Source organism: Trachurus trachurus, assembly GCF_905171665.1.
Source record: "Trachurus trachurus genome assembly, chromosome: 12".
In the NCBI taxonomy this organism is placed as follows: domain Eukaryota; kingdom Metazoa; phylum Chordata; class Actinopteri; order Carangiformes; family Carangidae; genus Trachurus; species Trachurus trachurus.
Genome location: NC_139908.1, coordinates 20,536,252 through 20,551,899, shown reverse-complemented (window position 1 = coordinate 20,551,899; position 15,648 = coordinate 20,536,252). Strand labels below are relative to the sequence as shown.

Sequence of the window (15,648 nt, the reverse complement as noted above, 5' to 3'; positions counted from 1 at the left end):
GGTTGGCTCTATTCACATAAACTGATTGGAAAAAGAAACCACAATCTGGCTTGTCCTTTATTTGTTTTGTCAGAGATAATAAAGATGGACACACACATACACACACAAACCTCCTTCCAATGCCTCAAAGGTACCCTGTTGAGCACTTAAGCAATAGCGCTACGGAAGTTTTTGCGAAAGGGTTCCCATTCCCACATTCCCGCTGATCTCCAGGTGGTGATACTGTGCCAAGAAAAGCAACAACATCTTAAACACATGGCCTGAAGTGCATGGAGCAAGTGCATTTAGGGTGTGTCCGAATCAACTTTTGGTAGTTTTACATCAGAAAAAACAATCACAGTAGCAGGCACATGGTTGAAAACAGTTGCACCCAGTCTCTTCATTAATCATCAGTATGTTTTAAATGGAATACATAGTAAGCTAATCAGAGTGCCGTTTCCAGAGTAGCATTCTCTTTTGAGCAGCTTTGTCATAAAATTATATCAGTTTGAAGCCTTAAAATAACAGTGAGATAATGCACCACTGACTTCAGATCAGCCTTTGTTGGTCAATCTCTTTCTGCTGCTGCAAGATAGTAATGTGCCAGCAATGTGCCTGACCACACCTCATTTCAAGACAAACGCACCCATGGGTGTGTGGCGCTCAGATGGGCACAAATGCATCCACTATCTAAACAATGTGAACCCTGGATAGGGAAAATGACAACTGTATTGGTCTGAAATAAGCAAAGACACTTGTGTTGCACAGGGTGTGGGAGAAAAAGCTTTAAGGACAAGGACAAGCTTGATATCTTGGCAAAAAATCCCATGTATGATCAAATTTGTAGCATTACAGTTTATAAACCAGCCAGGGCAGCTGACTTCATCTTATTGCTTATATGTTTACTGATGAGTCACAAGCACAATAAGTTTTGTGAACTTTATTATGAAACTCCATTTCTTTTCAATATGGAGCCTCCCGACATGTCTCCAATGCAGTGGTTGTAGTGTTTTAGTGTATCAAATCAGGTGACAATTAGTTTGAATTGTCCTGTTCCTTGTAATTAAAAAAGATAATACGGAAAAAAAAACTCAATTTACTGAACACTTCCGTTAGAACTAGGCTTCAGTAGAACTTGCCAAGAGCTGGTACAACATCCTGCTGACTTGAAGTAAATATTGTTCTGTGTAGGTGTTTTTGCTAATTAGACATCTACTAAAATGAGCTGGCATAATTACCAAGTGACCCTGGTCTGATGTTGAAATACCAGGTCATGAACAGCCTCGCTAGTTTCAGCCACTTGTTCCTCTCTGCTTAAAAGAAAGAAAAAAAAAGTTTGAATGACACCAACAGAGATTCTCTTCATCACTGTTTAATGAGTCAACCGCTCTGTTAAATTGACCGTGACCCTTGTGTGCATGTGTATGTGTGTGTATGTCAGATGTTGGCTCAAGTTGGGGGCATCTGTGGATGATTTGATTATCTTAAAGCCCTTGGTGTTGCATGCGGTGGCATCGTCAGACAGCGCGGAGCGCCAAGACATACCATCAGCCGAACACATGCAAACAGATGGCACAGCACTGACCTACACTTGTTCCTAAATCACTACGTTCAATATCTAACCCGACTGGTCATTGATATACACATCTAGATTTCTAAGTGGGGACTGCAGCTAAGTTGCACACACATTTCCATCATTCTATACCGCTACAGTGCGTCTTCTGGCTGACTGGTAACAGAGCCAACTACCAGCCAAACCCTCTGATTGGCTGTCAGTATGGAAACATGATTGGTATGCAGCTTACAATGTCACCTGTTCTCTGTGTGTTTGAGTATGTGTTTGTGTGTAAAGCACTTAATGCAGGAAATTACCGTTCACTGTGCAGCTTTTCTAATCACTCACATGGCAGCATCTGTCCTCACGACTCCTGTTTCAGCAGCATCAGTTGTCACTTTCTGGCAAACCCTTCACGCTCCTTCATCGTGTATCAATGAATGCTAATGAAGTATTATCCAGATCAACTCTGTCTGTCAGGATCAGAAACGGCTCTGGAAAGGAATTAGAATTTGCGTGTGTCCATGGAGGCACACATTTGGTTACAATCATTTCTTAACACCTGTGGTTGCCATGCCATCAACAAGTGTGGTTTGAGATTATAGAAAACACTCATTGAGCAATTGTGCCATTGGAAATAAAACAGACCAAGTACTGTGTTTTCTAACGGCGCAGCCAAGTAAACATATGTTGTTTTAATAAAGACGTCAGTCAAAAATAATTGCGACCACCATCTGATTTCATGCTGTACTGGGTGAAAATAGTTTCCATCCAACAGGGCGCAGCTCGTTGCATACAGCCTGTCACTCGCAGCCCCTCATCTAACGTCGAACAGCTCGTTGCGACCGCGCTTTCTCCTTCCATTACTCCTTGCTGATGACAATATATTGTTTTGCCGAGGCACACAAGGAAACACACTCATGTCTCACTCAAATAAACAAGATTAAATTACAAACAGTGACAAACAGCTGGATATATGCATCGTTGTTTCGTTTGAATTGTGCGTGCATTTTTTTTTTTGTGCATGTCCAATTTGATTTCAGCATGGTGATGACTTACTCCACCACTTAAAATGAAAACTATAGAACATACAGAAATGGTTTTACTGAGAAGATGGTGTGGATTGTTGCTTGACAAGAGCTTCAGCCACTGACAAGAGTTTTTAGCACACTTAGCAGGGGTATCTCTTGATGATAGCCTCATATATGTCTATGAGGTTAGTGAGTTGTGTTGTGGAGATTTCCTTTAACTTGTGAGAGAGAAAATCATGAGTCCAGCAAAGAAAGGTTTCACTTTAAGTACCTTATTTTTATCTTGCAAGAGGTGGACTGTCATACACACAAAAGTCTGTACGAGAGTGCACACTGAGTTGGTTACATCAGGTTACATAGGCACAAGAGTGAGAAGGAGCCACGTGCTCCTCCTTGGAGGCGGCATCATACATTGTCCAATTACATTATTGCATTCTTGCAGAATAAGTTTGCACAGTACAAGTTTGCACTTAGCGTTTTTGACATATCTTTGGGCTATTGTAAAATCAACTGCTTGCTTAGGCGTAATTATCACAGACATACTGGAACCCAGGTGGACACCTGTGTAACGGATGTGCACTCACTCACCCATAAAGGATGTGCTAACCAGACTGACAACCAACGGTTAGCATCGTCACATGTCGTGCAGGAGACCAGGGTTCGAACCCCACCTACAGTAGGGCAGGCCGTGAGAAAGACAACGCAGAGGGCCAGATATGACATCAGCTACACCTGCATGCTGCCCCATGCACAGCAGACAAGTGCAACTTGCGCTTTCTTCAAGGTTCACCTAAGGTTCATGAACATACATCTTCAAAGTTCAATCAAGGGTCATAAACATAAACATTTCCATTACAGTTGCTATTGCTGGAAAGTGTCAAGACTGGTTAGCATGCTAAGACTTGATAAAGACGAGTTAACAGTGTTTTGTTACGTTAATGGAAACAGCTACTGGAACGTAAAGGAATACATTTTGAAGCTGATATAGCTAATGCTAGCTATGTAACACTAGCAAAACCTAAAATTAATCCCCATTTTTAGTATGCTGAAAAAGAAACATGTTTATGTTTGTAGTTGTCTCAAAAACAAAAACTGACTATTGGTGTATGAACAAGTGATTTCATCCAGAAAATTTAATTCATAACCTGAACTAATTAAGAGAATCTGGTCACACTGAAGAAGACCAGCGGGAGAAAATGTTGCCTTATATGCAGACAACACTCAACAAACAGTTACAGACTAGGACCAGACTGCTATTATTTTAGAGTTGAAACAAATAATAAAAGACGGTCCAACGGACCTCTTTTAATCAGATGCAGTTTGGGGAAATTCGATTTAAAAGTTGCTGGTGACTGGAATGACTGTGGCTAACAATCTGGGTTTGATCTGAACCATGACAGAACATTGCAGTGCCAGTGTGTATTGTCTGTTGTTTTTACCCTGAACTTTTTTTATCTTTAATGTCAAAACAGCTGAGAAAAAAAGAGAGGTAAGGTTTAAATATTAGAAATCATAGCACTTCAAAGTGAGTCACTGAAAGCGAACAACAACACTGTAGGAACTTGATAAGATTCTTGTGCTAGCAGGAAAAAAAACATCACTATTGCCATTTCAAAGAACTCGCTGTACTTCCAGTCAAAAGCGTATTTCTGTAAACATTAGATCACTGTGACACCATCACCACAAGCCTCTTTATCACTAACTAACACTCAGCTATTGAATGCAAACTTTTATCTAATCTTCAATTTGTGTGTGTGTAAGTGGTGATTATGGAAATTAGGGAAAGGGACAAAGTAATCCCTCAGTGGACAAATGAGAAGCAATTGGGCCATTTCAGAAGTAGATAATGGCATCTTTCCGCACTAACTTGTCGTAGCAGGATCATTTGGATCATTTTCATAAACACAGATGATGGCTCGGTTAGAAAGAGGATAGAAAGAAAAACAGAGGCAGAGATGCATGAGAAGGATGAAGCTGAGAGGCAGACAGGTTCTAAAACAACAGCATGGAGATGAGTGAGGGAGGGGAGAGTGGACAGACTGTGAAAAGACAAAGTCGTAATAATGAAGATAAAGAAGAAAAATGATGTCGGACGTGCGAAAATGAGTGGGCGTATAGGGAGAGTGGGGGGGAGAAGGACAGGAAACCAGCAAGAGAAAAAGATGGAGAGAGATGCAGATAGAGAGATTGATGGGAAAAGGGGAGTGAGATGTAAGGAAGAATGTGAACAGTAATTTGATATTGGATGTTTATTCATTTTTAAGGGCCTGGGAGAATTGCACATTAGTGGAAACCGTAGATGGTTTCAGGACATGTGAGAAATAATACTAAAACATGAAAATCCAAGATAGCCAAATGTGAACCTCTGTAATGAGTTAAGTATGTTACTACATGTGGAAAACATCAGCACAATGTACAGGCTCTCAGAGGTGTGAGACACAGCTTTATAAAGATCAGAGGCTTAAAGGGCCTTTCAGGATATTTTGAAATTGTATTACTTCATTGATGAACATAAATATTGAGATTACTGCTGAACATTATCAGATTAAGATTATGTTAGAAGACTTGACTTGATTTAAGTACATGTTGTTAAGCAAATGGCAGATTTGGTTTTTCTGTGTGGGAGTTAATTTTATGGTACATTGCAGTTCTGTTCACTTTTGTGAAACTGTAACCGCAGCCCACACCCACTCATTACACCGCCAATTTATTAACTGATATGATCTCTAAATATAATTACCTAAATATAAATATAACTCTAACCTTAATATCTGCAACCTGACCTGTGGCTGTAATCAAACGGACTCAGACTCAGTGCTGGCTGCTGGTGCCAGAGGATACAAGGCCAAACTATGGCTTTACTGTAGAAAATAAATATTAATGTTGTTTTAGAAAATGTGTGTCTGCTGCAGAACCATACAGGGTACTCTACTCTCAATAGGGCACTATTGTCTTATGACCTTCACTATAGGTCTAAACCCAAACAAGCTATGTTTAGCCGGTGTTGAATCGCCAACATTGCCAATATCAGCCATTTATTTACGAATCTAAAAGGAACATTGTGAGTTAATTTAAGAGCTGTCTCCATTGGCGGAACACCATTGTTACCTCTTTATCACATCTTTTCCCCTGTTAAATGTAGCATGCTTACCAGTTTCTTCATCTATCATGTCTTGTGTAATATAACCCTATTGTAACAATATAGACAAGGATGCTATATTGTTCACTGATGTGGTGGCTTACCTTTCCTGAGCATGTTTCAAATTTCTGCAGTTTGTTTTATTTTATAGCAGAGCCAAAAATCTGGTGGCAGTCCAAAATGTATACAATCAAAAAAAACATGTAATTTCTAGTAAAAAAGGCTAAACATGCAAAACCACCACCATAATCCTTTAAGCCATTTAACCTACTATTACTGGAACTATGTAGCACACTACATGTGACTGAGGGTAAAAGAACAAGCTGTTGTCTGGAAAAGAATAGAAAATGCATCACTGATGCTGAAAAACAGTGTCATAAACATCTTAATGATGACAAATGGAAGAAATACGACACGTCAGCCATTAGTGCAAAGCCTTTCCCGACATAAATGATGTTAGACTATATTAAAAGAAAAAGTGTTTCCTAATCTACAGGAAGTGTGCAGGGACAAAAACAGAGACTTCAAAATGTCTTTCATAATATTGATGGTAATGTTGACTATAAGACTAAGCAGGCTGGGAAGGAGTGGACAGTTTTTGTTAGTATTTTCCCAACACCGCCCAAATGTTCTGAGTGTGTTGGAGTGCTCCTCCATCTGTCTGTGTGCCATGTATAATTATGTAAGTGAGTGTTTGCGTGTGTTTGTGTCTGCACATGTGAGTGTTTATCCGTGTCTACCCTCAGTTTTTCATGTGTGTTTTTGTGGGAGTGTGGGGTTCAGTGCCATAGTCTGGTCTCTATTATTTCCTTATTTTTGTTCCCAGCCTCCTCTGTTCCCACTCTTATGGAAGCCCATTTCCACCAGGAATAGAAAATGAGAAAAAGGACAAAGGTTTGGAAGGATGATGATTTCAGATCTCCTGTTATGTTCTTTTTTAAGTCTCTGAGTCAAGTCTTGTTCAGAGATATACAGCCAAAATGACAACATTTATATAACCAAAGTTTCAGTATAATAACATGAAGATCTCCTAATAGGGTCTTTCAGAGACAGGTTTTTACACGCAGTTCTTACATGGCATCACGGCACATTTGAATTTTTTTTTGGAAGATACCTACTGTAGAGTAACCCAGAGGTTCTTCAAGTGTTTGAGACATTGAAGTCATGATTATAAAGATGTTATATCATATGATTTGACAATACATGTTAAGGTGAAGCCAGGACAAAGGCAGAGACAGAGGTGCAGGCAGTTAAAGAGAGTTTAACCTAGTGGGGCTAATAGGCGAGGCTTGGGCATGTGAAACAGGAAGGGAAACCAGGGGAAGAAGCAGGCCTGGTGAGGCAAACGGGACAGAATGCGTTGAAAGGGCTACGGGTAGAGAAAGAGAGAAAAAACGTCAGATGAAAAAGTCAGAAACAGGCACAACCAAGAGAACGCACACAAGGAAAGGGAGTTGAGCACTTAGCATGAGTGGATTTATAACAAACTGGCAGAGTGGAGGGAAAGACCGGTCTGTAAGCTCTAGGTGGTGGGAGTGGCAGTCAGTGAAGATGAGCTGCAGGTGTCTCAGAAGATCTGGTGGAGTATGGAGGGAACAGCCTGCACGTAGCAACAAAAACCTAACAAAACCCTAACAATATATCTGAAATAATAAGTTAGTGGTGAGATAAGGCATGATAGTCTTTTATTATATTATCATTCTCACAGGATATTGTTAGATAACAGTATGATTTTTTCATATTGGTCCCTTGACTATAGTTCCAACAAGATCAGTTCTGGCTTTGTTGACATGTTGTCATGTCAGCAAAAAGTCAAATCACTGTGTAACAGAGCTGCAAATGTCACAGTGTGTCACAGAGGAAGGACACTGTTGCTATGAGCGGGACACAACAAAAACCCATACATGTCCCTTGCTTCTGTGAAATTCCTAATTCTTTTAAAGCCTGGAAAGGATCAAAGTCCTTTTCCATACATTTCCAAAGTTTTCCGGGCCTTCTTTATAGGGCCTTGTTTGTTTACATGTACTTCCCCTCCACCGACTTTCCAGTTCTCCTGTCTCTTCGCCTGCCATGCTGCATTTTCAAGCAAGCGACAAGGCAAAGGGATTCATCTGAATCTGCCAAAAAAAAAAAAAGACTCATTTGTTCCTTCCGTAAACAAAAGCACTGGTTTACCCTCTGTGAACCTGCAATAATGCTGCTCTATGTGGTCGTGGTAAAGCAGCGTCTCTTTTCTTTCGTTTTTTATTGGTGGTGGCGGGGAGGGGAGGTAATTTAAAGATGAAGGGTGTAACGCAAACATCTACGTAGCCCTGGATTCAGAGAGGAAATGAAAGAATCCAGGGGTGAAACCTCTCAGGTCACAGCTTCACACAAAGATTGCTCTCTTCCTCATTCTGTGGGAAAACTCAATAGTGGAAACGGATCTATAAAAACTCAATTAGTGTTGCGTGTTTCAGTTGTTGTTTTATATTTGTTTTTGCTCTATTATAGGTTGTATAAAGGGTAGATTTTTGCTAAAGGCAAGAAACATGGTCACGTAATGCAGTCACGGTGTTGGTCGTTGGCATGTTTTTCTTTTCTTTTTTTTTCTGAATGTCGTCCTGTCCGTAGTAAGATGTTTCACCGAGACACAAATAGTTGGGATAGTTTCTCTGCTGGGCTCCGAACCATTTGAGAAATTTATCTAACTCTGGAGAGTCTGCCTGCATAGCTGGGAAGTGAGGTCAAGCCTCCGCTGCAGCTGCCGCCTGCAAAACACTAACAGATAACAGGCCTGCCTGTCAGTATTGTCTCTCTCCCGTCTCCACTTGCCTAATTTCTCATCAAGACTTTCTGTTTTACTGTCTCAAGAGTGTAATGTCACGCAGTTGTCTTGCAGTTTCGGACAAATAGCATCTGTTGACAGAATTCACACGCGCTTGAACTTGACATTCGCGAGTGATGAGTCAGTGACCCCCCGCCGCCCACTCACCCTCCACACCCCACCTCCTCCGCTGTGCCAGCACACTTCATCCACCCAGAGACATAATGATATGCTGTCCCCATCCAGATGAGATTTGAAGCTTAGAGATATGATGATGGAGGAGTCGAGATATGGCTGTGAAAATGAGGTGGAGGTCAATCGGTTCTGTTTCTCTGCATGTTTCTTGTTAAGGGAGGGATGATGGAAGATGTGGATAATGGCGGGGATTATGACTGACGGGCTGCTTGAGCTTATTTCCAGAGAACTCTCGTCAAGGTCGGATTCTTTGAGAGTGGACTTTTAATCGTGACAAGTTTGAATGTTTTTCCTCATTCGTTGGGCAAGTCATCAACAGTGATAACATAAAAGATGATAAAACAGCTCATCAATTACATAATTCCCTTTTCCCTCATAAAGCATTCTCCCTTTTCCTCATTATGTGTCATACAAGCAACATGGAAGAGAGGGGAAGTGTTGTGGTATTGTGTGGTGAAAGCAAATGGAAGATCAATTGATTTTCTATTCACACAGATTTCAGGTAATGGCTCTTAAACTTATTTGTTTAAGATCCATTTATTTTATATGATGAGTTTAAACTTACATGACAGCCTCTTAGTGGTATTTTTCACTTTAGGGGCTCCCTAAGTGGAAACCTAATGCACCCACAATAATAAACAATTTGCGAACACCATAAAACAAAAGTACATTTTGCTCACAAGATGTCTTTTAAAAGTTTTTACAAGTGGTTATCGAGTGACTTTGTATTTCCCTCTGTGGATGGATGGTGGTGGGTCTGTTGGTATAATGTGGTTGTAAAGTGATTTTTATTTTCAGTATCAAAACAGGCAGAAAAAGAAAAAGAAAACTCTGACTCCAAAGCAGTGTGGCTTTGTCGCATACATTAAATCTGATGAAGTAGGAATATTGAGAAGAACATGTAAACATCAATCAAGTCCTAAGACTTGTGTGAGTGAGTGAATCATTGTTTCCTAAATGTGACTCAGCAAAATTCAAGTCTGACTCAAAACCTTGTCATCAAGAAATTCAAGAAGTCTTTGACCTGGTGTTGCACATACGCATGAAAATACTAATTAGAGAAAAATCACTGATTTGATTGAAATGCAGCATGTCGACAAAGTGAAATTTTAGAATCAGCATCACAAGATTCACAGAGACACAAACAAAAGTCAACACCAAAGGCTCCCTTTACTTGTTTATTCCTGTATGAGGCCTTACCGTATTTTTGTCATTCTTAAAGTTTCTTGTACTGTAGTTCCATAACTTTCCAAGGGCTAGTTGAAAGAGGAAAAGTTATTGTATGTGAGTAGTTGATTAGACAATGTGTCGTGGATTATGTCGTTCATGTTATGTAAGAAAATCCAGATACAAAATGTGTCATTCTAAAGTTGTGAAATCTTGGTGTGATTAAAAAAAGGTGTGTTCAGAACATGAATAACATAAAAGTGAAAGTGAAAGTTCTCAAACTTTCACTCAAGTTCTCAAACTTTAACATTTTCAAACTTTCACTCAATTTAGACTGTCCAGTTAAAGCATGACTTTGTCTTTTACGACTTAATGGGGGTCAAAGGTCAACGTGTAGAATGTAAATAGTTTATTAAAGCGTTTTAACCACTTCATTAATCAGGCGTCTGTTTGGTGCATTTACAGCCTCTTTGTCCATCAAGGAGCCAGGGACACCACAAAATGTTTTTTACTCACATGTTTCTATGAGATGCCATAACCACATGCTAGGAGGGTTACACCCAAGTGTGTGAGCTCATTGTGCACAAAGCATCAGATCCACTGACATGGTGACTAATAGTTGCATACACCAGTGGGTTTATGTGTAAGCCTTCCTTTCACAGTGGGTGGGATTGTCCTGGAACTGGTATCACTGTTTTGTTTCCAACAAACGTACAAACTAGTTCTCTTGTACTAGCGATGCCTATCTAACCTCTGTATAAAGATGTGATTTTAGGAAACAAAAGTAATCTATGGAACTACCTTTTTTTTTTTTTTCTGAAAAACATCACCATTTTAAACTCCTTTTCTCTTCTGTCTCCTCAGGGGCGTTCATCGTCTGCTGGACTCCCGGCCTGGTAATCCTCCTCCTCGACGTCTTCTGCGCCAACTGCAACGTCCTCACCTACGAAAAGTTCTTCCTGCTCCTGGCCGAGTTCAACTCAGCCATGAACCCCATTATCTACTCCTACCGTGACAAGGAAATGAGCGCCACCTTCAGGCAGATCCTGTGCTGCCAGCGGCAGGAGAACGTCAACGGGACGGCGGCGGAGGGATCCGACCGGTCGGCGTCGTCCATCAACCACACGGTGCTAGGCAGCGGCGGTATGCACCACCACCATCACCACCACAACGAACACTCAGTAGTATAAAGGAGGGCTGGATGTCAAAGGAGATTAATCCACACAGCTTGAAGGGGTTAATCTCTTTTGGAAACAGTGACTGATAAAGGTTTAAATGGAGGTATGGGAAGGTCAAGAGGGACAGCGAACATGACATGAACGAAAGGCAACGACGTGATAAATGGGAGGATGAAGATAAGGCGGGCGGAGAGGATTGGACGATGAGCTGGATAAAATCACAACGATGAAGGGAGCGGCAACTATGAAGAAAGATGGAAAGACTTCATCTTTCTATGGAGAACGAAACACAGGAGCGAGTCTGATCTCCAAGGACTCTGATAGGCTGTTGGTATTTTTTGTTTAGTTGTTTATTATTTTCTGTTTGTGTTGAATGTGTTGTTACAGGCAATGCTGATATGAACTATTTAAAGTAATCTGTGAAATGAAGGTAAAGCCAGTAGCCTATAACCCATCCATCTTTCTCCAGTCTTCTCTCACTTTGTAACCTGTTGTCACGGGTTTTTTCCTGGGTTACACCCACCTTCGGACTAATTCATATTTGTTGCAACATTTCGGGTCAGAGCCCAGATATAAAACACTATTTAAGACTTCAAATACATAGATTTTTAAACCAACATTGTGCTTAGCACATAGAACTGAATGTTAAAACAGGCGATCTACAGTGGCTTTAACGTAAAAAGTGACCTTTGGGAGACTCTTGGGTGGTTTTCTTGATAGAGGTTGGAACTACTTTCAGGTTTACTAATTTTAAAACTGTAGAAACCATAGTGACAAATGAATTAACTGTCCTGCCGACACTTATCAAGCAAATAAATCTGTAAATATATTCAATAGTGTTCAGCCACTTACCAAAAATACTGCAGCGCTACTCTACCTAGTGTTTAAATGACCAGAGCCACTAGATTCATCATTTATCTTTTAATGACAAGTGACTTAAATAAGACTCATTATTCTACTGACTATTCGCTCCCACTAAAAAGCCTTTATGAATCCATCCCATCAGTTTCTCCTTAGATACTTTGAGGGGATCCAAGATCTGCAGGAAATCCTAAGTTGTTTATTCTCTCGAAGGAATTAAAGACAAGTTGTTCCAGAGACCTTACATAAAAAATAAAAAAAAAAACGAGGAGGATGTTTGCAGTTTTAGAGCAGGCTCTGCTCCACAGTGTTATGTGGAGACAAGGTGAAGGTCGTATCTGGTGAGTGTTAACAGACTTCAGATTATGACATGAAATGTGCTGAGTTGTCTGCCTCTCATGGTTTTATCCAGCGTCCACTGGATGTTTCCATGAGGGTGACGCAGAGAAGAGGGTGGGGGTGAGAAAGGAAAGTGAATTTGGAGACAGTATTCATTGTTTCTGTGAACTGACTGAAGTTGTTAATTTTTCACAGCATTGTGAGGGGCGACGCAGTGAAGCTGTTGTAGCCTTTTCAGCATGAACATGAAGATTAAATGGATATTAATGAGTGCCTTCCTGACATTGTAGTTTACAAAGTACACTTTTACAACAAATGCTGCAAAAGCTGACACTGACCTACTTGATGTACCACCCTCTGTACACAAGTGAACACAATGATGACATGGATGCAGCAGCAAAAAAAAAAAAAAAAAAAAAAAAACTTGAATTGCTATTTGAATTTGGTTTGCAACTGATTAAATCCACTCATTGCTTTCTGGCTGAATTTAGGGAAAGTCTCCATTCCTTAATACACCTATTGGCTTTGCCTCTGGGGCATCATGAACTGCAGCATCACTAAGTTCATTCAACATATACTTAAAGGAAAGTACAGAAAAATACCTTTACTAGAAAATGAATGGTGATGTGAGGTACTACGTACTCATACCCATGTCAGATGGTTGGGGTTATGCTAATGTTGGTGTTTACCATACCACAACATTGAGCGTGTTTGTCAGTCAACTCTTATTTAAAAGGTCTGCTGACTATGATAATATTGTGTTACAGTTTACTCATATGATAACACTCAAAGCAGTTAAGGTGTTTTTCTTAATGAGCGGACTTAGCGCGAAGTGGAGCCAGAGTTGAGCCAACATAGTGATGAATGGTCTTCTGCCATTAGCTTGTGATTATGTAGCAGCTGAAAGCCAATGCAGCGATCCCTATGACGTGCATTGTTAAAAATTACCAGCTGAACATTTTTGTTGTGACTTGAATCAAAACACTCTTTGGCCAGAATACACAGACAGAGCTCCCAACAGCTGACAGCAAAGTGAGAAATGCAGCCAAAGATACAGTCAGATGTTTTCCAGGAAGCAAGATGTTTGTCAGGGATTTAGACTGCAGCGCTTACATGAGGTCAGGCGGTATTCTTCACTGTCATCGACGCCCACGCATAAGTTCAACGGCAACAATCTTCAATAAAAATGTTTGTTTGGTGTTCTTACATCCACCGTTTGCCTTTGTCCACCATTCATTTCTGTTTACGACACAAGGGGCCTTGCGAGAGTAGTGGCAGCAGGAGCGCCACTCATCATTTCATTGACCCAACTTTGTCTATCTATGACTCTGGATACGACTCTCCATATCTCACATTTCACTGTAACATTTTTCTAACCAAGTATTGATTCAGGTTATATAGCAAACCAACTAAACTCTCTGTCTTTGTATGTTGTTGTTTTACCAGTGAGTCACTCTTTGTATACCATTGTAAGTATAATGTGTACAGTATGTATGTATATAAAATATATTATTCGAAGTTAATCACCAAAGGGAAAGTGTTTTTGTGTGTGTAAATTTAACTGTGTTATGCTCTGTCCAAATGTACTGTAGGATTTTGTTAATGTTTTTATGTCATGAGCTCTTTGTATTATGACCCTAATGAATGAAAGTCTTGTAGATGCAGTTACAGTTATTAACCAGTTTGTGACCCAGAACTCAATACCTATGTTTGCAGTGCCTTCCATTTTTTATATTTTTTCATAAAGAGTAACTTAACAACAGCCTGAAAAGCAGTAAACTGACTGCTTCCTGCCACTGGTTGAAAGTTTCACCTATGACCACACTCAGCAGTGATGTCATAGTGTCCCAGTGTACACTTGTGTATCACTGCAGCAAGGTGGGAACTTCAACCACTAGAGGGGAGCAAGCTTAGATTATCAGGTGGTGTCAAACTACTCCTTAAGTTTGTGTGTTGCTAACACCGCTGTCTTACATTTGCCTTATAGTACAACAAAAAAATAATAATAATGTCAGTGTTGGAGCGATATTTCACTTTTGTAGACAGTTTTCACAAGAAAGTTGTTTGTTTTTTCGAAATAATAAAGATACACAACACCGCCTCAAATGTCAAATGAATTACAATCTCATAACCACAGCACTTGCTATGTTATGTGTCAAGACAATTTCAAATCCTCAAATGTGGGTTATTTTAATTCCAGCACACAATTATAATGTTTGGTTCCAACACAAAACAAAGAAATTCATTCACAACACCTGCACTCTCTATTTTGTATGTAAAGCCACAAAATCCACTGGCAGTGCCCTGGTGTGCACTGAAGTGTGATGTTCTGCAGAAAAAAGAAAAAAAAAGTTGTATTGCCTTCTCGCCCAGGTTGGCATTTGATGTTTGCTGCAGGCATCAAGTGACAGAGTGTCACATGATGCAGCTACTATGTGTTGCATTTTAACATCATACCAAACACTATTGTTGATCCCAAAAAATATACCTAGATTGAAATTCACACTATTAGGAACAGTGACTGATGCTTTTGAGCTGTGTGAAACATTTTGTTCTTCCAAAGTGAAACATTGCTTCAAATTTCTGTTAAAGAGTCAGGTTCAGATTTAATATGCCATGTACTAGTAGTTTGTAGAAAGTAATTGTGACACATACTATCCATACTGTAGGGGCCAATATCAATGAATGTCCAGCCAGAGTCATAGTGTTGATATCCCAGAAACAATAAAAAACATGTGAAAAGTCTGAAATATTGTGTTGTTGTTGTTTTTTATGTGAAATTCATCGTTGTTGTTGTTAAAATAGTTTCATCAACACTGTCATGTAAACTATGAATAGAACTGAACGTCTTTTTGAGGGTCTCATTTTAGCTTTCATGTTTAGCCTTGATGTGGTTGCTCCTTTCTGTTATCCTACTGTGTTTTTGTTTCCATGACATCTGAAAAGTCAGTAACAGGCAAACAGGGGGTCACAGACTGACACACACTGATAATATGCTCCTACCACATGGAGGGTTTGGGTCTGTGTGTTCCATGTGTTTATATTTTCTAAGTGGAAAATGATTTTTCAGAGTCTCCTTTGGATGACTTTTGTGTGCATGTTAGAGGTGAGAAGAAATGCTTCATGAATTAAGTGTCTGTCTAGGTGGTCTGTTTGGACTTGGCTCACTTAATACACACACCAGAAAACATTTGCATTTTTGTCCCTTCATGGAATTAAGCAGTGAATGCTACCAAGTACCAGATAAGGTTAACTTCTTACAGCTAGCTAGAAAAAAACAAAACAAAAAAAAAGGAGTTTGATGAGACCAGACCAGGAAAGTTTGGACTTTAATCTTCCACTACAATTTGTCCTTATACATTATAACTTATAGTATGCTTATGCTGTGTCAAAATATA

At 39.9% G+C, this 15,648-nt stretch overlaps 1 protein-coding gene across 1 annotated transcript in view; it reads left to right on the top strand.

Annotated features, from left to right (window-relative positions):
• Positions 1–14,963, top strand: part of lpar1 (lysophosphatidic acid receptor 1) — a 35,319-nt gene extending 20,356 nt beyond the window's left edge. Inside the window, exon 3 of the mRNA XM_083983729.1 lies at positions 10,737–14,963. Within this exon, the coding sequence (XP_083839855.1) occupies positions 10,737–11,062 (326 nt within the window). The 3' untranslated portion in view covers positions 11,063–14,963. The remainder of the gene's footprint in view (positions 1–10,736) is intronic.
• Positions 14,964–15,648: the final 685 nt, after the last annotated feature.